General features: G+C 44.6%; 1 protein-coding gene, 2 long non-coding RNA genes and 1 pseudogene across 11 annotated transcripts in view; 2 read left to right on the forward strand and 2 right to left on the reverse strand.

The window, feature by feature from the left end:
* Positions 1-23,400, reverse strand: part of LOC310697135 — a 74,728-nt gene that overhangs the window by 45,896 nt on the left and 5,432 nt on the right. For 3 of the 8 annotated variants that reach the window (XR_014520947.1, XR_014520948.1, XR_014520950.1), the window contains exon 3: positions 4,829-5,201. The exons of 2 other annotated variants lie outside the window; for them this stretch is intronic. This is a non-coding gene — a long non-coding RNA (uncharacterized lncRNA). Of the gene's footprint in view, positions 1-4,828; positions 5,202-17,687; positions 18,017-23,400 lie in introns of those variants that run through there. 3 more of the 8 variants (XR_014520951.1, XR_014520952.1, XR_014520949.1) reach the window with 2 other exon arrangements.
* LOC310696173 (olfactory receptor 10T2-like) lies at positions 2,582-4,717 on the forward strand. The gene has a single exon (XM_083481335.1). It carries the CDS (start codon positions 3,132-3,134, stop codon positions 4,074-4,076), a length of 945 nt encoding a protein of 314 aa, XP_083337461.1. The 5' UTR covers positions 2,582-3,131; the 3' UTR covers positions 4,077-4,717.
* LOC310697142 lies at positions 5,541-13,489 on the reverse strand. Its single transcript, XR_014520960.1, has 2 exons — positions 12,908-13,489; positions 5,541-6,115 (listed from the first exon to the last, which is right to left on the reverse strand). It is a non-coding gene; the product is annotated as an uncharacterized lncRNA (long non-coding RNA).
* Positions 13,489-21,855, forward strand: LOC310697127 (olfactory receptor 10T2-like; annotated as a pseudogene). The gene is made up of 2 exons: positions 13,489-15,242; positions 21,097-21,855. The product of its transcript is annotated as an olfactory receptor 10T2-like (transcript).

A 23,400-nucleotide genomic window follows, 5' to 3' on the forward strand; every position in this document is an offset into this window, starting at 1 on the left:
GAGATCCACCTCTCCCCCTGCTGGTTCCTGCTTCAGCTGCTGAGTCTCTCCCAGCCTCCGTGAGCCCTTGCACCAGAGACCCACCTCTCCCCCTGCTGGTGCCTGCTTCCGCTGCTGAGTCTCTCCCAGCCTCCGTGAGCCCTTCCACCACCTGTTCCTCCGATGGCAGTTCCCTGACACCGGATTAATTGGTGTGTGTGTGTGTCTTTGTGTGTCAAGGAGGAATTCTTCCGTATGCAAAGACAGGCTCTGGTGGATTGAGCTGATGAGACCAATAGTGGGTTCAGTAGCCAAGAAGGCAGTTTCTGCCACAGGAGTCCCTTTATAGCTCGAAGTGTGAGGGCCTTGGCCTTGCCACCTAGGCCAGCTGGAAAGGCCTTATAAGGGAGTAGGCCCTGTATTTATTTTATGTATGTATTTATGTATTTTAAGAGAGCCAGTGTTGTGTATTGGTTAAGAGTTGTGGACTTGTAATCTTGTGAACCGGGTTCGATTCCCCATTCCTCCACATGCAGCTGCTGGGTGACCTTGGGCTAGTCACATTTCTCTGAAGTCTCTCAGCCCCACTCACCTCACAGAGTGTTTGTTGTGGGGGAGGAAGGAAAAGGAGAATGTTAGCCGCTTTGAGACTCCTTTGGGTAGTGATAAAGTGGGATATCAAATCCAAACTCCTCCTCCTCCTCCTCCTCTTCTTCGTCTTCTATCCTCCCCACAGCCGATGGTGACCCTTGGGTCCCTTACAAATCTTTGATTCTATGATTCCAACAACAACCATGGGGGGGACACCGTTAATGCAATGCAGCTCAAAATGTAGATTCCCAAGACAGGTGTTTACCATATAATATCAACTGTGACTGACAGAATTTCACCATAGGTTTATTTGGGCTATGGGACGGTTGACGCTTGTTAGGCTCAGCATTGCCAAAAGATGGAAAGACCTACCAAATGGAATAGAAACACTGTTTTTGTCTCCCTGCCGCTAAGCCCTCTCTGGCATGTTAGATGTTCAGAAAGCGCAGTTTCCCATAACCTTCCTTAACCAACAATCTTGGGATATGGATCTGGATTTCCAGTGACTGGCAATGGAGATTTTAGCTGCTGCTTAGAACATAAATACAGTGGTACCTCAGGTTAATCATGTGCCGCCGGAGCACAATTTCTGTTCTCATCCTGAAGCAAAGTTCTTAACCTGATACACTATTTCTGGGTTAGCGGACTCTGTAACCTGAAGCTTATGTAACCTGAGGTACCACTGTACAAGAGGATAGTAGTCAATGTTTGGGTTGTATTACTTTCAAGAGAAAGTAATGCCAAATCTGGATCCATTGCTGAGGTTTGACGCACGATAATAGAAATTAGACTGAACACCTGGGTCCAGAAGTCATTTAGAATGCAGATACTGCCATGAAATCATTTAGTATCCTCTGCAAAGGAAAAGGGATTGGATTATGGAGCATCAGTAGAATATAATCTGTGAAAATATTCAGTTTATGTTCATCTCCTTGAACCCTGATGTCTTCAGTGCCTTGTGAGATGTTAGGTGTTGTGCTAGCATTGTACTTGTAGATGGAAATTTCCCTGCCTATATGACGATGGGTGTGGCTTACCCCAGAGCCATTTGTCCTGTATGCTATTTTTATTTATTAAACAATATTCACACACCACTTAATCATAAAGATCTAACTGCGCTTTACACAGAAACAATCTGTAATATTCATCATGAAAAAATGAAAAATGGAAAACAAGTAGATGTAACAAAATGTATCGATATAGAGATGAAGTCAACAGCTTTAGAAAAAAAAATACACCCAATAAAATTATATGTATTGTTAATTATTACTTGTAGATTCTAACAACTCCCATTGATAATAAGAAGGTTGATTTATTTTACGTTTTGAAACACCGTAGAGATAATATCTGGTGGGATTCATAAACTTGTTTACATCATTCCATGCTCAATAAAAACATCATAAAAAGGATATTGTGGCAAATTGGTGTCATTTGGAAGAGCTCAACATCTATCGTGCTTCCTTGTAAGTCTATTGTGGTTTGAGGTTCTGCAGCTTTGATTTGAATTCATTCATTCAGCCCTTCAGATGCTCTTGTCCTTGCCACTTTGAAGGGATATAAGAACAATTTCAAAGCACCTGACTCTTTTTTATCTTGGCCACAAGATTCATACTCAATGGCAGAGTTACTGTTTTTCATACAGAAGGCTCCAGATCCAATATTTTTCCAAAAGGGTATGAGGTAGCAGGATTTAGCAGGACTAGTGAATACTGCAGCCTGAGACTCTGGAGAGGTGCTACAATTTGGAACAGACACTGACTGCATGACTCTATAAAGGGCAGCTTAAGATAGGCATGCTCCTCAGTTTTCTAGTGGTGTTCAGAGTTATGCCTTGTGATGCTGTTAATTTTTCAATTGACAGGAATATTGTGAAGCCTCAAACTCTTCAGCTCAGTTGCCTCTGTGCTCCTTCCTCAGTTTGTGGGCTGTAGCCACACATCCATTCACAGTGGAATTCCATTAATTAAAAGAAGAATTTTAATCTATGGTGATGAACTATGCCAAGATGTTGTCTGATTGCTAAAATTTTAGTTCTATGGAAAATTCAGTTTTGTAAACTGGCTCTTACGCCTCACTAAGTTGGGAGCAGACATTCCCAGGATTCCTCGAAAGGGAGATATCAGACATTCAACTCTGCAGTGTAGACGTGTTGGTAAAGTGAATGTCATAAAAGGTCTAAGGGGTGACACAATTAGGTTGCTGGTTCCTCAACTGTTGTGCTAGGCTCTGTCTACCGAGGCCGGCTCTACCATTGGGCAAATGGAGGCAGCCTTTTCTCAGGCAGCTGTATGGTGTTATGTTTAAGGCACATCAAATGGCTTGTTCTTTAATTTGTTATTATTGCATTTTTACAATCACGTTATGCATTTTCTGTTTTTATGTTGTAAACTGGCCTATGATAGTCAGCTGAAGGGCAGTACATAAATTTAATAAAGAAGAAAAAACAAAAAAAATCATTTTATGAACAAGCATCTCCCCCAGTATTTTTGTATTAAACATCAGCTGGCGAGCACTCTTGCAATCTGTAACATCTTTAAAGTTCATTTTCAGATTCTACATCAATGGGAAGAGAAAATCATACAATAGTGACAGAATTTATCCTTGTTGGGTTTTCCAATTTCCCAGACCTGCAGGTTATGTTGTTTCTGGTGTTCTCTCTTATGTTCCTGGTAACTTTGATGGGAAATATAATCATCATCACTACAATACGGCTTAACCGCAGCCTCCACATCCCCATGTACTTCTTCCTCTCCATCCTCTCATTCTCAGAAATCTGCTACTCACTGGTCATTATCCCCAATATGCTTGCAAATCTTCTAAGAGAGAAGACGACCATTTCCTTCATTGGCTGTGTTACTCAGATGTTCCTTTTCCTGGGCTTTGCATGCACAAATTGTATGCTTCTAGCAGTGATGGGGTATGACCGATATGTCTCCATATGCAAACCTTTACGTTATCAGATTCTGATGAATCAAAGACTCTGTACCAAGCTGGTGGCTTGTTCAGCAACAACTGGATTTCTTTTTTCCACCTCAGAGACTATAATCATATTTACCTTGCCTTTCTGTGGACCAAATAAACTTAAGCACTTCTTTTGCGATTTATCACCTTTGCTTGAATTAGCCTGTGGCCGAAACTACATCGGGGAGATTGTCATTACCCTTATTTGTGTTTTGGTTGTAATTTGTTCATTCTTGTTCATCCTTCTCTCATACATTTTAATTGCAAACACTGTCTTGAAAATCCCCACAACGGCTGGGAAGCGAAAAGCCTTTTCCACTTGTGCCTCCCATCTTATCGTGGTCGTAGTGCACTTTGGTTGTGCTTCCATTATCTACTTAAGGCCCAAATCCAGTTACACGCCACAACAGATTATTTTTATTTCTGTCTCTTACACAATGGTGACTCCCTTGTTGAACCCCTTGGTGTACAGCCTGAGAAACAAAGATGTTCAAATAGCACTTAAGAAATCGCTTGGCAAAAGCTCCTGCACCCAAAGAATGTGAAAATTAAGCGCTATCCACTTTGAAGAGGAATTATGAAACCCAACAAATATGTGTAGTTTGATGTACAAAGAATGCCTCAAATAGTATTGTAGCTTTTTCTCATCTTTTTAAAAATTCATTTGTATATGAAATATTCACTTGGAAAAATGTGGCCTTGCTTTTAGCAGTTACAAACAACTTTGATTTTCTCTTTAGTAAATCACTGGAAAATAAATTGGGTTGTGGGAATTTTCTCATAAATGAACCTGTAATCATTCAGCCCTGCAACAAAGGAAATTTTTCTAAAGATTACTGTTGTTTTCTCCCAAATCCTAGCCCACATTTTCTCTACCAATCATTCACGCAGAACTATTTAAAGCTCATATAGTGCTGAGACTGAAGTGTCAAGATTGTTCTTGTTGAATAGCTGCCACCCGTATATTTTGGTTGGGTTCAGTTTGGGGTACATTTCTGTTTATCTTTGTGGAGGTAGCTTTTTCTACCCCTCCTTGTCCCCAGTAATGGCTATTTTTAAGGAGGGAATCTTTTTTCAAAGTTGGAATTCTTGTAACCAAACACACTTAATTTCTGCTCTTTTGCTTTCATGTAGTATGTTCTGACATTTGCTTTCTATAAAGTGTTGGCAAGAATGTAATAATATATTGTACACAAAATGGAGTATTGCTATTTTTCAATATGCATTTATTGTAGCATTCATATATATATATGTGTGTGTGTGTGTGTGTGTGTGTGTATAAAATTTAAACCTGACACTTTAATTACTTTCAAAGCCATGCCCAAAGAAAGGCTATATCATATTATATTCCCATTACATAATCAGATATTCAATTGGATCGTTAATTTGCAGTGCTATCATGTCTAAGTGGACCCCTCACCCCCCGATTTTCCTGCATTGGACCACATAATGTTTTTGTCCTTCAGTTGGCATTCTAGAATAATGTAGCTGCCAGGCTGATTTTCCTTCTACCATAAAACGCACAATATATCAAGAAAGGTCCAGCATAATTCAGTAGTGTGGAAGGGGTTTGGTGCAATTCTACTGTGTGGTGTGGTTGGGATAGGATGGTCTGAATGGTGTCCATTCTTCAGCACCTTTTCCGCACAGCAGAGCAAGCAAGCTGTTACCTGGGGAGAATGGGAATGGCAGGCAGTATTGAAAGAAGTTACTGGATTAGCTATAGTGCCTGTGTGTGTCTGTGTGTCAAGGAGGAATTCTCCCGTATGCGAAAACAGGCTCTGGTGGATTGAGCTGATGAGACCAATAGTGGGTTCAGCAGCCAAGAAGGCAGTTTCTGCCACAGGAGTCCCTTTATAGCTGGAAGTGTGAGGGCCTGGGCCTCGCCCCCTAGGTCAGCTGGAAAGGCCTTTAAGGGAGCAGGCCCTGCAGTCCTCACCGCAGCTGATGGTGGCCCTTGGGTCCTGTCAGGAGTCCCAGTTTCCGACTTGATAACGCAGCCAGCATGGTTAATTAAAAAGGAAGATTTATTGCAAGAACAGTGTTCTCCAGATGACTCTACAGTGCCGCCATTCTCCACTAATCATGATGACCCTTCTGACTCCTTCCTGTGATGACGGAAGATATTGAACTTACTAACCCTAATTCTCTTGTTTTTCTTCCTAACAACCGCCCCTTCACCTATTATCCACACTTATTGGCTTAGCGCAGTCTCTTCCTTTTCTGATGAACTACCCATGTTTCTGTTCGCTCCTGTTTGAAACTCCTGACAGCTTTGGCTAGGTTCCTGCTCGCGTGCAACATTATCAGTTGTCATTCCAACGGGCGGAGGAGTTGACCCTGGTCAAGGCTCCTCTTGTCTGCCATTCAACCCTCTCTCTTCGTAACTGCTTCCTTCACTGGGAGCTGGCTCATTCATGACATGTCCCTTCCAACTCTAAGATTCTATGATTCCAACAACAACAATGGAAAAAAGAACCATTCATGCAATGCTGCTAAAAACGTAGATGCCCAAGCCAGGTGTTTACTATATAATATCAACTATATAATACCATATAATATCAACTAAACATACGGAGAACTTCTCCATAGGTTTATTTGGGCTATGGGACAGTTGGTGCTTGTTTAGCTCGGCATTGCCAAAGGATAGAAAGAGCTACCAATAGAAACAGCCTGTTTTCGTTTCCCAGCCGCTAAGCCCCCTCTGGCATTTTTAAAAAAGTTTTTTATTTATACAACAAGAAAAACATACACACGCAAATACCAAATTACACACAAATTACAAAAATAACCATAGACACATAATTTTCTTAGCAAACAATAAAACATCTATTGGTCTTAACACTAAAGACCCAACCTCCCGTCTGTCAGGGAACTGCCATCGGAGCTAGAGGTGGAGGGAAGGCTCCAGAGGGATGCCGGAGAGGGTCCCAGTAGGGAGAGAGGCAGCCCATCTGCTGGGGAAGGAAATCAGCGTAACACCAGTGGAGAAGGGGGGCAGATGGGGGAATCAGAGAGGAGGCTCTAAGACTCCTCGCCGGAGACCAGCGGAGAGAGTACGGGTACTCCGTTGCCCACACCCTCCCTGCGCAGAAGACTTCCGTGCAGGGAGAGTAGGAGGAGACTTGGCGTCAAACAACTTTTATGCTGGAAAAGGTTCAAGAAACGCCCACTGATGGATTCTGCCAGCGACTGAGACAGTTACGATGCTGGAGGCTGTTCAGTCAGAAAGGGTTTAACCAGGTAACCTCGCCAGCAGTGGCGGCAACTTACGCACGAGCAACCCCTAAATCCATTACAGCAATCCGTCAGTCACCGACGTTGCTTGTGCGCAGCTCCAGAGAGGCAGCACCATGAGCCAGACCAGAGGAGCCGGAGAGACAGAGCAAGCGGCTGCACTGCAAGGTCTGGTAGAGAGAAACCGAGACTTGGAACAGCATGTAGCTCTCCTGACGGCGCGGCTGGACGAAAGACGAGCTCAGGATGCTCAGGTCAGACCCACCCCCATCGCAAGGAAGGTACCGGGGCTGGTACACAAGTTTGGGGGGAAACCCCAGGACTACAATGCGTTCCGAACGGAAATAGAGTACGCTTTGGAACTGCAGCATGATGACTTTGTTAACAATGAGCAAAGGGTAGCCTACATTGTGGGGCATCTGGAGGATGGGGCAAGGGAATGGATCAGGCCCCTTATGACGACGCAAAATCATGCCTTGAAGGACCTTAAGAAATTCTTTCAGGCAATGGATACGATGTATTCCAGTGAAGTCCAGCAAAGTGTGACTCGGCGAGAACTGATGGGGTGCAAGCAGGGGAGCCAGTCAGTTAGAGACTACTGGTCGCGCTTTGCAATGTTGATTCACCGTCTCGGGTGGGATCTGGACTCTGAACCTATTCAAATGTTGTTTGAGGAGGGGTTGTCCCCAACGGTGAAGGACGAGCTGTCCCCCGCGCCCCTCCCACAGTCGATGGATCAGCTGACCAAGGCTGTGCTTGTGATTGGAGTGCGGCAGGAAGCGCGGGCTCAGGAGAAACGCGAAGTGAGAGGGGAATGTTGCCATGACTACCGCATTCCTGAAATACCGAGACAGCTTTCCCAGGCGGCTGAGCCAATGGAAATAGATGGCGCGCGCGAGAGAGAGAGGTTTCAAACTCCAGTGAAGGTCGCAAGAGGGAGGGAAAGGATTGGAAAACCACCAAGAAGTATTTTCTCTGCCAACGGCCAGGACATTTTGCCAGGGTCTGCCCTCAAAGAAAGGCCTGGCAAGGGATGGTGGGGGCTGCTGGCTGTGAGGAGAAGGGGGAGGAAGGGGAGGCGCAGGGAAACGACAACGCCTGGCTGCCAACCAGTGGGGCCAGCAGCCAGGCCAGCAACCAATAGAAGTGCCCCAGCCTGACCCCCCCAGGGCAGCTATAGCCATAGAAGTGGTGCTAGAGCTCCCGAATGGGCACCCAGTCAAGGTTGAGGGGCTGCTGGATTCGGGCAGCTCCTGCAATTTCTTCAGCAGGGACTTCGCTCTGGAGCACCAACTACACCTGCTGCCCCTGGATTTTCCCTTGCAAGTGACCACCATCGATGGCAGGGAACTTCTGGGAGGGGAAGTGACACACCAGACCCCACCAATGCGAATGAGGGTTTCCAGGCACACGGAGACCATTGCCTTTCACGTGGCCACACTGGCAGGACCCCCAATAATATTGGGAATGAGCTGGCTGGCACTGCATGATCCAGTAGTGTCATGGCATCAGCGGTGAGTCACCTTTGGGTCACTTTACTGTTTGGAACACTGTCTGGGGGGGGAACCCCAAGAATGACAGTGGTCAGGGTGGCTGGGCTGCCGGTGGAAACAAAGGGAGAGGTGCCACCACCATACACTGACCTAAAGGAAGTCTTCAGCGAGAAGGAGGCAGACAGACTACCCCCCCATAGGCCCTTTGACTGCCAAATCAACTTAATCCCAGGGGCTCAGCTGCCTGTGGGTAAGCTGTATGCCATGTCGGACCGGGAGATGCAGGAGTTATGGCAGTTTATTGACAAGAACCTGAAGAGGGGGTTCATAAGGGAATCAAAGGCGGTGGGGGGCAGTCCGGTGTTCTTTGTGGACAAAAAAGGGACTAATCAGCCCAGACTGGTCATGGATTATAGGACGTTAAACCTGGTATCGGAACCCGTGACCTTCCCAATGCCCAGGATTGACGACATTTTAACACGGGTGAGGCAGGGGAAAATTTTTACCAAGCTGGACCTCAGGAGAGCGTACAATTTGATCAGGGTAAGGGAAGGGGGACGAATGGAAAACCACCATGTTCACCCCCCTGGGGGCTTTTGAGTACTTAGTCATGCCATTTGGATTACAATCGGGCTCCGCCTGGTTTCAAGCATTCATGCACCACGTGTTGGGGCCCCTGCTGTACAAGAACTGCGTAGCCTTCTTGGACGACGTCTTAATCTATTCAGACAATGAGAAGCAACATGTCAGAGACATCAGGGAAGTACTAAAGAGGCTGCAGAAGCACCAGTTGTGGGTCAAGCTGGAAAAATGCAAATTTCACACCAGAGAGGTTGAGTTTCTGGGGTACAAGCTGTCAGACAAGGGACTAGCTATGGACCCAAGCAAGGTGCAGGCGGTGCTGGAATGGAAGGCCCCCAAAACCCGGAAGGATGTGCAGAGGTTCCTAGGGTTCAGCAACTTCTACAGGAAGTTCATCAAGAACTTCGCCCACTTGACGGCCCCCATCACAGATTGTCTCAGTAGCAAAAGGAAGTTCGCCTGGACAAAAAGTGCCCAGCAATCATATGAAAGACTGAAGAAGGCGTTCGCTTCGGAAGAGCAGCTCCTGCACGTTAATCTGGAGAAGCCCATGAGGCTAGAGACCGATGTGTCCGACCGAGCCATTGGGGCGGTACTTTTGCAGCCAGGGGGGGGGGCAAGCAGGACTGGAAGCCGTGTGCCTTTTTCTCGAGGAAGCTGAGCAAGTCGGAGCAAAACTATACGGTGTATGACCGCGAACTGCTGGCGATCTATGTGGTGTTTCGCCGATGGAGACATCTGTTAATAGGGGCGCAGCACAAGATCCAGGTTTGTACTGATCACAAGAACTTGGAATACTGGAGGACCGCGCGAGTACTCAACCAGAGACAGATTCGATGGGCACAGGAGTTCTCCAAGTTTTCCTTCGAGATCCGATATGTGCCGGGAGAGGAAAACGTAAGAGCAGATGCTCTCTCCCAGAAACCGGAGTACATGGAAGGAGAGGGACCGCCGGAGATCCGACACGTGATCCCCGAGGACCGATGGGTGTGTGGGGGAGCCTTGGTTGGGAAACGAGAACTGGCCGGGCTTACTAGAAATGACGTGTTCGCTCAAACTAAAATCAGGGAACTCCGAGATGGAAGGGAAAACCATGGAGGGTTTGAGAAAAAGGAAGGGGTGCTGTACTATAAGGGGGCGCTGTATGTACCGGGGGAGACCTTGAGGGGGAAGGTACTCAAACAGCTCCACAACAACCCTACAGCTGGGCACTTTGGACAGCACAAAACCATGCTGCTCGTCACCAGGTAGTTCTGGTGGCCAAGGGTGAGGGAGGATGTATGGGAATATGTACAGGGGTGCGACCGCTGCCAAAGGGAAAAGGGGGAGAGGGCTGCCCCCGCAGGGTTACTGGAACCCTTACCCATGCCAGGAAAACCCTGGGAGGTGGTGTCCATTGATTTTATGACAGATTTGCCCAAGTCAAGGGGGAAGACAGCAGTCATGGTAGTAGTCGATCTAATGACGAAGATGTGCCATTTCATAGCTTGCTCACATGCAGTGATGGCAGAGGAGACAGCTAAGTTGTTTGTGGATCACATCTTCAGGTTGCATGGGGCGCCCTCAAGGGTCATCTCAGATCGCGGGAAACAATTCACTTCCCGGTTCTGGAGGAAACTCATGAGCTTGCTGCAGGTAGAGGTGGGCTTCTCGACGGCGCGACACCCAGAAACCAACGGGCAAGCAGAAAGAGCGAACAGTATACTCCAGCAATATCTACGCTGCTACGTCAGCGAGAGACAGAATGATTGGGTAGAGAAACTAGCACTGGCTGAAATTGCGTACAATAACGCTGAACATGTGTCCACGGGGATGAGCCCGTTCATGGCCAATTATGGGTGTCACCCCAGGGCCTTCCCAGGGAGGGGGGAGGAAGGGTGGAGTGTACCTGCGGCAGAGCAGTTTGTGGAAGAAATGGAGGCCTTGCACCAACAACTCAAGATGAACTTGGAGCGGGCCAAGGAAGTTTACAAGAGGCAGGCAGACAAGCACCATTGGGAGGGGGAGGCCATACGGGTGGGAGACCGAGTGTGGTTGTCAACCCAAGGGTTACCCCTAAAGGGAGGGTGCAAGAAGTTGCAGCCAAGGCGGCTGGGACCTTTTGAGGTAACACAGTAGGTGAACCCTGTGGCATTCAAGCTCAAGTTGCCTGACAGCATGAAGATACATCCAGTGTTCCATAGGTCCCTACTCTCACCATACAGGGAGGGGCGGGAATTTCCAGGGCTGGAGGGAGGAGTCACCACCCACCCGCGGGTAGAGGAGAGGGAATACCACAACCAAGCCACGGAAATACTCGATTCAAGGTGGCGAGGGCACCAGGTGGAGTACTTGGTGGCTTGGGAGGGAGAACCCGAGTCAGAAAACACATGGGTCCCCGCTGAGGCGATCAATGATGGGTATCTAGTGGAAGAATTCCACAGCCTTTTCCCAGATAAACCGAAACCACTAGCGAGATTCTGGGAGGAAGAATTTGGAACCACAGACGACGAAGAGGACTTTGTGGGTTTTCCTGCCTCCGAAGAGGAGGGAGGGGAAGTGTCAGAGAGAGAAGAATCAGACTGGGAGGCCCACCCCGCAGGAAGATAACGGAGCGGGTGGGAAGCGGGTTTTGAATCCTCAGAGGATAGCGACAGCTCCTTCAGGGGCTTCCCCGCATCGTCGGCCGAGGAAAGGGACGAGGTTGGATCAGAAGGTCGGGCCGGGGGTGGAGGGGGTCCTGGGGGGGGGAGGAGGTTGTCAGGGAACTGCCATCGGAGCTAGAGGCGGAGGGAAGGCTCCAGAGGGATGCCAGAGAGGGTCCCAGTAGGGAGAGAGGCAGCCCATCTGCTGGGGAAGGAAATCAGCGTAACACCAGTGGAGAAGGGGGGTAGATGGGGGAATCGGAGAGGAGGCTCCAAGACTCCTCGCCGGAGACCAGCGGAGACAGTACGGGTACTCCGTTGCCCACACTCTCCCTGCGCAGAAGACTTCCGTGCAGGGAGAGTAGGAGGAGACTTGGCGTCAAACAACTTTTATGCTGGAAAAGGTTCAAGAAACGCCCACTGACGGATTCTGCCAGCGACTGAGACAGTCACGATGCTGGAGGCTGTTTAGTCATAAAGGGTTTAACCATGTAACCTCGCCAGCAGTGGCGGCAACTTACGCACAAGCAACCCCTAAATCCATTACACCGTCTATTCCATATTTCAAATATATATTACTTTTTGCCAGTACACGCTTTTATAATAATTAAACTTATTCTCAATAAATCTAATCTCTTATATCTACCTTGCAAGTATTACTGAAGTTCCTCGAATGCTGCAACAGAATTTAAACTACTATATTTATTTTTCAGATAATCTTTGAAAACCTCCCATTTTGAAACAAATTCCTGTTTTGATTTATTCTTTATTTTTTCTGATAAACCATCTAATTCGGCATATTCTGTCAGCTTTTGGATCCAATCTTGTATAGAGGGGATTTCATTACTCTTCCATTTTGCTGCGATCAAAACTCTTGCTGCCGCCGTCGCATATAAAAAGATACCCTTCCTCTTTTGTGGAATATTCAAATCTGTTATTCCCAGGAGGTAGGCCTCTGGTTTTTTATTGTAAGAGATCTTTAGCATTTTTTGCAGTTCTACATGGACACTCTCCCAGAATACCTGTATTTTCCTACATATCCACCACATATGATAGAATGTTCCTGATTCACCGCATCTCCAACAATTACATGACACATTTTTATACATTTTTGAAAGTTTCCATGGTGTTAGATACCATTGATGTTGCATTTTTTGAAAGTTCTCTCTAATCGGGTAACAATTTGTGAATTTCCAATTGATTTTCCATAAATTTTCCCATTGGGCCATGGTTATTGAATGGCCAAAATCCTGGGACCACCTCACCATTGCCACTGTTGCCTCCTCCTCCTTGACTGTATAGTCAAGAAGGAGTCGATAAGTTGTGGAAAGAGTTTTTTTTTTAGAATTTACAAGATCAGATTCGAATCGGGAAATTTCTGTTGAGAACCCCTTTTGTTTGTCAGATTTAAATTTTTCAAATAACTGATGGTATTGGAACCAGTCTGAGATGTGTTCTCTTATTTCCTCAAAGTTTTTTAATGCCCTCTCTGGCATGTTAGATGTTTAGAGAGAGCAATGTCCCATAACCTTCCAAACCAACAATACCGGTATGGGGATCTGGAGTTCCAGTGACTAGCAATGGAGATTTTAGCTGCTGCTTAGAACATAAATACAAGAGGATAGCGGTCAATGGTTGGGTTGTATTGCTTTCTAGAGAAAGTAATGCCAAATCTGGATCCATTGTCAAGGGTTGACCCACAATAATAGGAATTAGATTGAACACCTGGGTCCAGAAATCATTGAGAATGCAGATACTGCCATGAAATTATTTAGTACCCTCTGCAAAGGAAAAGGGGCTTAGCTTGGATTGTGGAGCATCAGTAATATATAATCTGTGAAAATAGTCAGTTTACACTCATCTCCTTGAACCCTGATGTCTTCAGTAACCTTGTGAGATGTTAGGTTTCATGAGATGGAACTTGCCCTGCCTTTTTGACAATTGGTGTGGCTTACCTCAGAGCCATTTGTCCTGTACGCTATTTTTATTTATTAAACAATATTCACACACCACTTAATCAGAAAGACCACACTACACTTTACACAGAAACAATCTGTAATATTCATCATGATAAAATAAAAAAGTGGAAAACAAGTAGACATAATAAAATGTATCGATATAGAGATGAAGTCCACAGTTTTAGGAAAAAATACACCCAATAAAATTATATGTATTGTTAATTATAACTTGTAGCTTTTAACAACTCCCTTTGATAATAAGATGGTTGATTTATTTTACGTTTTGAAACACCGTGGAGATAATATCTGGTGGGATTCATAAACTGGTTTACATCATTCCATGCTCAATAAAAACATCATAAAAAGGATACTGTGGCAAACTGCTGTCATTTGGAAGAGCTCAACATCCATCGTGCTTCCTTGTAAGTCTATTGTGTTTTGGGGTTCTGCAGCTTTGGTTTGAATTCATTCATTCAGCCCTTCTGATGCTCTTGATTTGCCAATTTAAAGGGAAATAAGAACAATTTCAAAGCCCCCTGACTCCTTTTTGTCTTGGGAACAAGATTCATACTCAATGGCAGAGTTACTGTTTTCCATACAGAAGGCTCCAGATCCAATATTTTTCCAAAAGGGTATGAGGTAGCTTAGCAGGACTAGTGAAGATATCTACCTGAGACCTGGAGAGGTGCTACAATTTGGAATAGACATGTATGACTCTTTAAAAGGCAGCTGAAGAAAAGCATGCTCCTCAATAAAATATTCTAGTCGTGTTCAGAGTTATGCCTTGTGATGCTGTTAATTTTGCAATTGACAGGAATATTGTGAAGCCTCAAACTCTTCAGCTCAGTTGCCTCTGTGCTCCTTCCTCAGTTTGTGGGCTGTAGCCAGACATTCATTCACTGTGGAATTACATCTATTTAAAGAATACAGAATTTTAATCTATGGTGATGAACTATGCCAAAATGTTGTCTGATTGCTAAAATTTTAGTTCTATGGAAAATTCAGTTTTGTAAACTGGCTCTTACACCTCACTAAGTTGGGGGCAGACATTCCCAGGATTCCTCGAAAGGGAGATATCAGACATTCAACTCTGCAGTGTAGACGTGTTGGTAAAGTGAATGTCATAAAAGGTCTAAGGGGTGACACAATTAGGTTGCTGGTTCCTCAACCATTGTGCTAGCTCTGTCTACCGAGGCCGGCTCTACCATTGGGCAAATGGAGATGGCCTTTTCTCAGGCAGCTGTATAGAGTGATGTTTAAGGCACATCAAATGGCTTGTTCTTTAATTTGGTATTATTGCATTTTTACGGTCACATTATGCATTTTGTGTTTTTATGTTGTAAAGTGGCCTGTGATAGTCAGCTGAAGGGCGGTACATAAATCTAATAAAGAACAAAAAATAAATAATTATTTTATGAACAAGCCTCTCCCCCAGTATTTTTGTATAAAGCATCAGCGGACGAGCACTGTTGAAATTGGTAACATCTTTAAAGTTTATTTTCAGATGCTGCATCAATGGGAAGAGAAAATCAAACAGCGGTGACAGAATTTATCTTCGCTGGATTTTCCAATTTCCCAGACCTGCAGGTTCCATTGTTTCTTGTGTTCTCTCTAATCTACCTGGTAACTTTGATTGCAAATATAATCATCATCACTACGATACGGATTGATCGCAGCCTCCACACCCCCATGTACTTCTTCCTCTCCATCCTCTCCTTCTCAGAAATCTGCTATTCACTTGTCATTATCCCCAATATGCTTGCAAATTTTCTGAGAGAGAAGAAGACCATTTCCTTCATTGGCTGTGCCACTCAGATGTGCATTTTCCTGGGCTTTGCATGCACAAATTGTTTTCTTCTAGCAGTGATGGGGTATGACCGATATGTCTCCATATGCAAACCTTTACGTTATCAGATTCTGATGAATCAAAGTCTCTGCATCAAACTGGTAGCTTGTTCAGCAACAACTGGATTTCTTTTTTCCACCACAGAGACTATAATCGTATTTACCTTGCCTTTCTGTGGACCAAATAAACTTAAGCACTTTTTGTGTGATTTAGCACCTTTGCTTGAATTAGCCTGTGGCCGAAACTACATAGGAGAAATTGTCATTTTCATTATTTGTGTTTTGGTTGTAATTTGTGCATTCCTGTTCATCCTTCTCTCATACATTTTAATTGCAAACACTGTCTTGAAAATTCCCACAACGGCTGGGAAGCGTAAAGCCTTTTCTACTTGTGCCTCCCATCTTATTGTGGTCGTGGTGCACTTTGGTTGTGCTGGCATTATCTATTTAGGGCCCAAATCAAGTTACACGCTAGATCAGACTACTTTTATTACTGTCTCTTACACAATGGTGACTCCCTTGTTGAACCCTTTAGTGTACAGCCTGAGAAACAAAGATGTCCAGATAGCACTTAAGAAATCGCTTGGCAAAAGCTCCTGCCACCAAAGAATTTGAAAATTAAGCGTAATCCAGCTTGAAGAGGAATTATGAAAGCCAACAAATACTGTATCTGTTGTTTAATGTACAAAGAACGCCTCAAATAGTATTGTAGCTTTTTCTCATCTTTTAAAAAATTCATTTGTATATGAAATATTCACTTGGAAAAATGTGGCCTTGCTTTAGCATTTACAGACAACTTTGATTTTCTCTTTATTACATCACTGGAAAATAAATTGCGTTGTGGGAATTTTCTCATAAATGAACCTGTAATCATTCAGCCCTGCAACAAAGGAAATTTTTCTAAAGATGACTGTTGTTTTCTCCCAAATCCTAGCCCACATTTTCTCTACCAATCATTCAGGCAGAACTATTTCAAGCTCATATAGTGCTGAGACTGAAGTGTCAAAATTGTTCTTGTTGAATGGCTGGTACCCGTATACAGTGGTACCTCAGGTTACATACGCTTCAGGTTACAGACGCTTCAGGTTACAGACTCCGCTGATCCAGAAATAGTACCCCGGGTTAAGAACTTTGCTTCAGGATGAGAACTGAATCGCATAGCAGCGGCGCGGCAGCCCCATTTGCTAAAGTGGTGCTTCAGGATAAGAACAGTTTCAGGTTAAGAACCTACCTCCGGAACGAATTAAGTACTGTATTTTTCGCTCTATAAGACACACCAGACCATAAGACGCACCTAGTTTTTGGAGGAGGAAAACAAGAAAAAAAATATTCTGAATCCCAGAAGCCAGGACAGCAAGTGGGATCACAGCTCGCTGTCCTGGCTTATGGGATAGCAGCGAGCAGCTTCTCCTGGGCAGCGGCATGAACTCTCCCCCTGCCCAGGTCCCTGGCTGGTACCTGTATATTTCTTTTGGGGTCAGTTTGGGGTACGTATCTGTTTATCTTTGCGGATGTGGCTTTTTCTGCCCTTCCTTGTCCCGTGATGGTATTTTTTAAGGAGAGAATCTGCTTTTTCATCATCATCAAACCTTTTACTGGCATCACATACAAACATTCATAGCTAATCAATACAGAATTCTCGCCATCCCAGTGACACAAAACATTTGGAGTCTGCTTTTTCAATGTTGGAATTCTTGTAACCAAACACACTTAATTTCTGCTCTTTTGCTTTCATATGATTTGTTCTGACATTTGCTTTTTGTACAGTGTTGGCAAGAATGTAATAATATATTGTACACAAAATGGAGTATTGCTATTTTTCAATATGCATTTATTTTAGCATTCATATATATATAATGGATAAGTAATTTGCAGTGCTATCATGTCTGAGTGGTCCCCTCACCCCGATTTTCTTGCACTGGACCACATGAGGTTGTTGCAAGGCAAGTTGCCACCTCCCACCAGTAGGAATAACGACACGTGACACAAATATTTAGGTTAATGGGCTAAAATAGGCCACAACTTTATTGGTTACAGGTAAAGAGTGGTATTGGCTCAGGCATTGGTCCTATTCGACTATCCGGCTTCAGCCTGTTTGCTTGAAGACCGGGAAGGGTTAACACCAGCGGGGGGAGCCCTGCTGATGCACATCAACTAGGGACTCCCCCGGGGTCACCGCTCGGGAGCGTGCTTTAGGCCCTGACCTCCATAGGCTTTGGACGAGGCCACGCCCCCAGGAATCCTTTATCGGACTACCCTTCAATATTTGGGGGAGGTGATGGCGCTCCTCCCCCCCCAACACATCTACATAACAATACCCCTACCAATGCCTAACCGCCAAAACCAAAGAAGTTATGACGAGAGGGAGATCCCGGGCCATGCTTGCCTTAGATGAGGCAAGCCACACCCCCTGATGACGCCCGAGGATTCCCCTGATCGCGCGGGGCTGGAAGCCAGCCTCCATGCGCGTGTTGGGGACATGAAGCGCGCAACACCACCTCCTCCTGAGGTCAGAAGTGGCTTTGTCCTTCAGTTAGTATTCCAGAACAATGTAGCTGCCAGGCTGATTTTCCTTCTCTCAAAAATATGAAATATCTGAAGAAAGGTCCAACCTGATTCAGTAGTGTGGAAAAGGGTTGGCTGCAACTCTACTGTATGGTGTGGTTGGGTGGGAATGGTCTGAATGGTGTCCATTTTTCAGCACCTTTTCCTCACTTCAGTCTGAGCAGAGCAAGCAAGTTGTTATCTGGGGAGAATGGGAATGGCAGGCAGTATTGAAAGAAGTTACCGGATTAATTGGGTGTGTGTGTGTGTGTGTGTGTGTGTGTGTGTGTCAAGGAGGAATTCTCCCGTATGCAAAGACAGGCTCTGGTGGATTGAGCTGATGAGACCAATAGTGGCTTCAATAGCCAAGAAGGCAGTTTCTGCCAGAGGAGTCTATAGCTGGAAGTGTGAGGGCCTGGGCCTGGCTCCCTAGGCCAGCTGGTAAAGGCTTTGTAAGGGAGCAGGCCTTGCACTCCTCACCACAGCCGACGGTGACCCTTGGGTCCTTTTCAACTCTAAGATTCTATGGTTCCAACGACAACAATGGGAAAAAAGAACCATTCATGCAATGCTGCTCAAAACGTAGATGCCCAAGACAGTTGTTTACCATATAATATCAACTGTGAGTGACAAAACTTCTCCATATGTTTATTTGGGCTATGGGACGGTTGATGCTTGTTTGGCTCAGCATTGCCAAAGGATAGAAAGAGCTACCAAATGGGATAGAAACAGTCTGTTTTCGTCTCCCTGCTGCTAAGCCCTCTCTGACATGTTAGATGTTCAGAGAGCGCAGTGTCCCATAACCTTCCTTAACCAATGATCACGGGATGGGGATCTAGATTTCTAGTGACTAGCAATGGAGTTTTTAGCTGCTGCGTAGAACATAAATACAAGAGGATAGTGGTCAATGGTTGGGTTGTATTGCTTTCTAGAGAAAGTAATGCCAAATCTGGATCCATTGCCAAGGGTTGACCCACAATAATTGGAATTAGATTGAACACCTGGGTCCAGAAGTCACTGAGAATGCAGATACTGCCATTAAATTATTTAGTATCCTCTGCGAAGGAAAAGGGGCTTAGCTTTGATTGTGGAGCATCAGTAATATATAGTCTGTGAAAATAGTTTACGCTCATCTCCTTGAACCCTGATGTCTTCAGTACCCTTGTGAGATGTTAGGTTTCATGAGATGGAACTTTCCCTGCCTTTTTGACGATGGGTGTGGCTTACCCCAGAGCCATTTGTCCTGTACGCTATTTTCGTCTATTAAACAATATTCGCAAACCACTTAATCAGAAAGACCGAAACAATCTGTAATATGCATCATGATAAAAGAAAAAATGGAAAACAAGTAGGCATAATAAAATGTATCGATATAGAGATGAAGTAAAGAGTTTTAGGAAAAAATGCACCCAATAAAATTACATGTATTGTTAATTATTTCTTGTAGATTTTAACAACTCCCATTGATAATAAGATGGTTGGTTTATTTTGTGTTTTGAAATACCGTGGAGATAATATCTGGTGGGATTTATAATCATGTTTACATTGTTCCATGCTCAGTAGAAACATCATAAAAAGGATATTGTGGCAAACTGCTGTCATTTGGAAGAGCTCAACATCCATCGTGCTTCCTTGTAAGTCTATTGTTGTTTGAGGTTCTGAAGCTTTGGTTTGAATTCATTCATTCAGCCCTTCACATGCTCTTGTCCAGGGATCAGCAATCATTTTCAGCAGGGGGCCAGTCCACTGTCCATCAGACCTTGTGGTGGGCTGGACTATATTTTTTTGGGGGGAGGGGATGAACGAATTCCTATGCCGCACATATAATCCAGAGATGCATTTTAAATAATAGCATACATTCTGCTCCTGTAAAAACATGCTGATTCCCAGACTGTCTAAGGGCCAGATTTAGAAGGCAATTGGGCTGGATCTGGCCCCTGGGCCTTAGTCTGCCTACCCATGCTCTTGTCTATACCACTTTAAAGGTAAATAAGAAAAATTTCAAAGCACCTGACTCTTTTTTATCTTGGCCACAAGATTCATACTCAATGGCAGAGTTACTGTTTTTCATGCACAACGCTCCAGATCCAATATTTTCCTGAAGGAGTATGAGGTAGCTTAGCAGGACTTGTGAAGACTGCAACCTGAGACGTTGCAGAGGTGCTACAATTTGGAATAGACACTGACTGCATGACTGTTTAAAAGGCAGGTTAAGATAGGCATGCTCCTCAATAAAATATTCTAGTGGTGTTCAGAGTTATGCCTTGTGATGCTGTTAATTTTTCAATTGACAGGAATATTTTGAAGCCTCAAACTCTTCAGCTCACTTGCCTCTGTGCTCCTTCCTCAGTTTGTGGGCTGTAGCCAGACATTCATTCACTGTGGAATTCCATCAATTATAAGAATACAGAATTTTAATCTATGGTGATGAACTATGCCAAAATGTTGTCTGATTGCTAAAATTTTAGTTCTATGGAAAATTCAGTTTTGTAAACTGGCTCTTACACCTCACTAAGTTGGGGGCAGACATTCCCAGGATTCCTCGAAAGGGAGATATCAGACATTCAACTCTGCAGTGTAGACGTGTTGGTAAAGTGAATGTCACAAAAGGTCTAAGGGGTGACACAATTATTTTGCTGGTTGCACAACTGTTGTGCTAGGTTCGGTCTACTGAGGCCGGTTCTACCATTGGGCAAATGGAGGCGGCCTTTTCTCAGGCAGCTGTATAGCGTGCTGTTTAAGGCACATCAAATGGTTTGTTATTGCTATTGCATTTTTACTGTCACATTATGCATTTGTGTTTTTATGTTGTAAAGTCGCCTGTGATAGTCAGCTGAAGGGCAGTACATAAATTTAATAAAGAAGAAAAAATAATCATTTTATGAACAAGCCTCTCCCCCAGTATTTTTGTATAAAGCATCAGCGGACGAGCACTGTTGAAATCGGTAACATCTTTAAAGTTCATTTTCAGATTCTACATCAATGGGAAGAAAAAATCAAACAATAGTGACAGAATTTATCCTTGTTGGGTTTTCCAATTTCCCAGACCTGCAGGTTATGTTGTTTCTGGTGTTCTCTCTTATGTACCTGGTAACTTTGATGGGAAATATAATCATCATCACTACGATACGGCTTAACCGCAGCCTCCACGTCCCCATGTACTTCTTCCTCTCCATCCTCTCCTTCTCAGAAATCTGCTATTCACTTGTCATTATCCCCAATATGCTGGCAAATCTTCTAAGAGAGAAGAAGACCATTTCCTTCATTGGCTGTGTTACTCAGATGTTCCTTTTCCTGGGCTTTGGGTGTACAAATTGTATGCTTCTAGCAGTGATGGGGTATGACCGATATGTCTCCATATGCAAACCTTTACGTTATCAGATTCTGATGAATCAAAGACTCTGCACCAAACTGGTGGCTTGTTCAGCAACAACTGGATTTCTTTTTTCCACCTCAGAGACTATAATCATATTTACCTTGCCTTTCTGTGGACCAAATAAACTTAAGCACTTCTTTTGTGATTTATCACCTTTGCTTGAATTAGCCTGTGGCCGAAACTACATCGGGGAAATTGTCATTACCCTTATTTCTTTTTTGGTTGTAATTTGTTCATTCCTGTTCATCCTTCTCTCGTACATTTTAATTGCAAACACTGTCTTGAAAATCCCCACAACGGCTGGGAAGCATAAAGCCTTTTCCACTTGTGCCTCCCATCTTATCGTGGTCGTAGTGCACTTTGGTTGTGCTTCCATTATCTATTTAAGGCCCAAATCTAGTTACACGCTAGATGAGACGACTTTTATTTCTGTCTCTTACACAATGGTGACTCCCTTGTTGAACCCCTTGGTGTACAGCCTGAGAAACAAAGATGTCCAAATAGCGCTTAAGAAATCGCTTGGCAAAAGCTCCTGCACCCAAAGAATGTGAAAATTAAGCGCTATCCACTTTGAAGAGGAATTATGAAACCCAACAAATACTGTATCTGTTGTTTAATGGACAAAGAATGCCTCAAATAGTATTGTAGCTTTTTTTCATCGTTTTAAAAATTCGTTTGTATATGAAATATTCACTTGGAAAAAATGTGGCCTTGCTTTAGCATTTACAAACAACTTTGATTTTCTCTTTAGTAAATCACTGGAAAATAAATTGGGTTGTGGGAATTTTGTCATAAATGAACCTGTAATCATTCAGCCCTGCAACAAAGGAAACTTTTCTAAAGATTATTGTTGTTTTCTTCCAAATCCTAGCCCAAATTTTCTCTACCAATCATTCACGCAGAACTATTTCAAGCTCATATAGTGCTGAGACTGAAGTGTCAAAATTGTTCTTGTTGAATGGCTGGTACCCATATATTTCGGTTGGGGTCCATTTCTGCCTATCTTTGTGGAGGTGGCTTTTTCTGCCCTTCCTTGTCCCCAGTAATGGCTATTTTTAAAGAGGGGATCATATCTGTTGCTTTTTCAAAGGTTGGAATTTATGTAACCAAACACACTTGATTTCTGCTCTTTTGCCTTCATGTGGTTTTCCCCCTGACATTTGCTTTCTGTAACGTGTTGGCAAGGACGTAACAATATATTGTATACAAAATAAAGCATTGTAATTTCTCAATATGCATTTATTTAGCATTCATATTCATATAATTTAAACCTCACACTTTAATTTCTTTCAGAACCATGCCCAAAGAAAGGCTATACCAGTGGTGGCGAGCCCATTGCACCCCATGCGAGGGGGTGGGCAGTTCAGCTTAGGAGCACTTTGCTGCCTTCAGGTGGTGCTGGGGCTCTCAGATGCAGCTTTTGGGCTGCATCCACCTTCTCCAACCTCAGCTACTATTAGCCTGGCTGCCTTCAGGTTGCAGAGGATCTGATGTGGAGGTGGGAGCTCGGTAAACGACTCCCTTGAGGGGAGTGCAGCCACAAACCCCTCAATGGAAAGTGTGATGGAGCCTGCACCTCCCCAGCTGAGCAGCCCCGATCCAGCTCCTGTTCCCATGCAAGCAGCAACGCTCCTTAGCAGAGCAGCCTGATCCCACTTGCACTTGCCTGCAAGCAGGAGCAGGCTGGAGGGGGTGTGGCACCAACATCCCTTGCCTGCTCGCTTGCCGCCCCGGCCCAGCCTTCCCACACTCAGCACTGGGGCTGCAGGAGTTGGAGGGGGTAGTTGCTGTTGTGGCGGAGGGACCCAGCGCTGGAGGGTGGCAGAGGCCTACTTGCTTGCCGCCCAGCCCGCCTTCCCTCACTCTCATAACAGAAGTGTGGCACTCAAAGTGGAAGTTATACTCAGAACAGAGCATGTTCCGCTTCCAAAAAAGGTTTGAAAACCAGAACACTCATTTCCGGGTTTGAAGTGTTCGGGTTCCAAGTAGTTTGAGAACTAAGCTGTTCGAAAACTGAGGCACCACTGTATTGCTCCACTATCTCTCCACACATATGCGCCACCCTTCCCTTCTAAACTAAAACCTCAGTATTCAGGTTAAATTGCCGTGTTGGCACTTTGCGATAAATAAGTGTGTTTGGGGTTGCAGTTTGGGCACCCGGTCTCTAAAAGGTTCGCCATCACTGCCATATGGAATTGAACTTCTGCATG

The sequence above is a fragment of the Podarcis liolepis genome (assembly GCF_965112155.1).
Source record: "Podarcis liolepis genome assembly, chromosome: 17".
In the NCBI taxonomy this organism is placed as follows: Eukaryota; Metazoa; Chordata; class Lepidosauria; order Squamata; family Lacertidae; genus Podarcis; species Podarcis liolepis.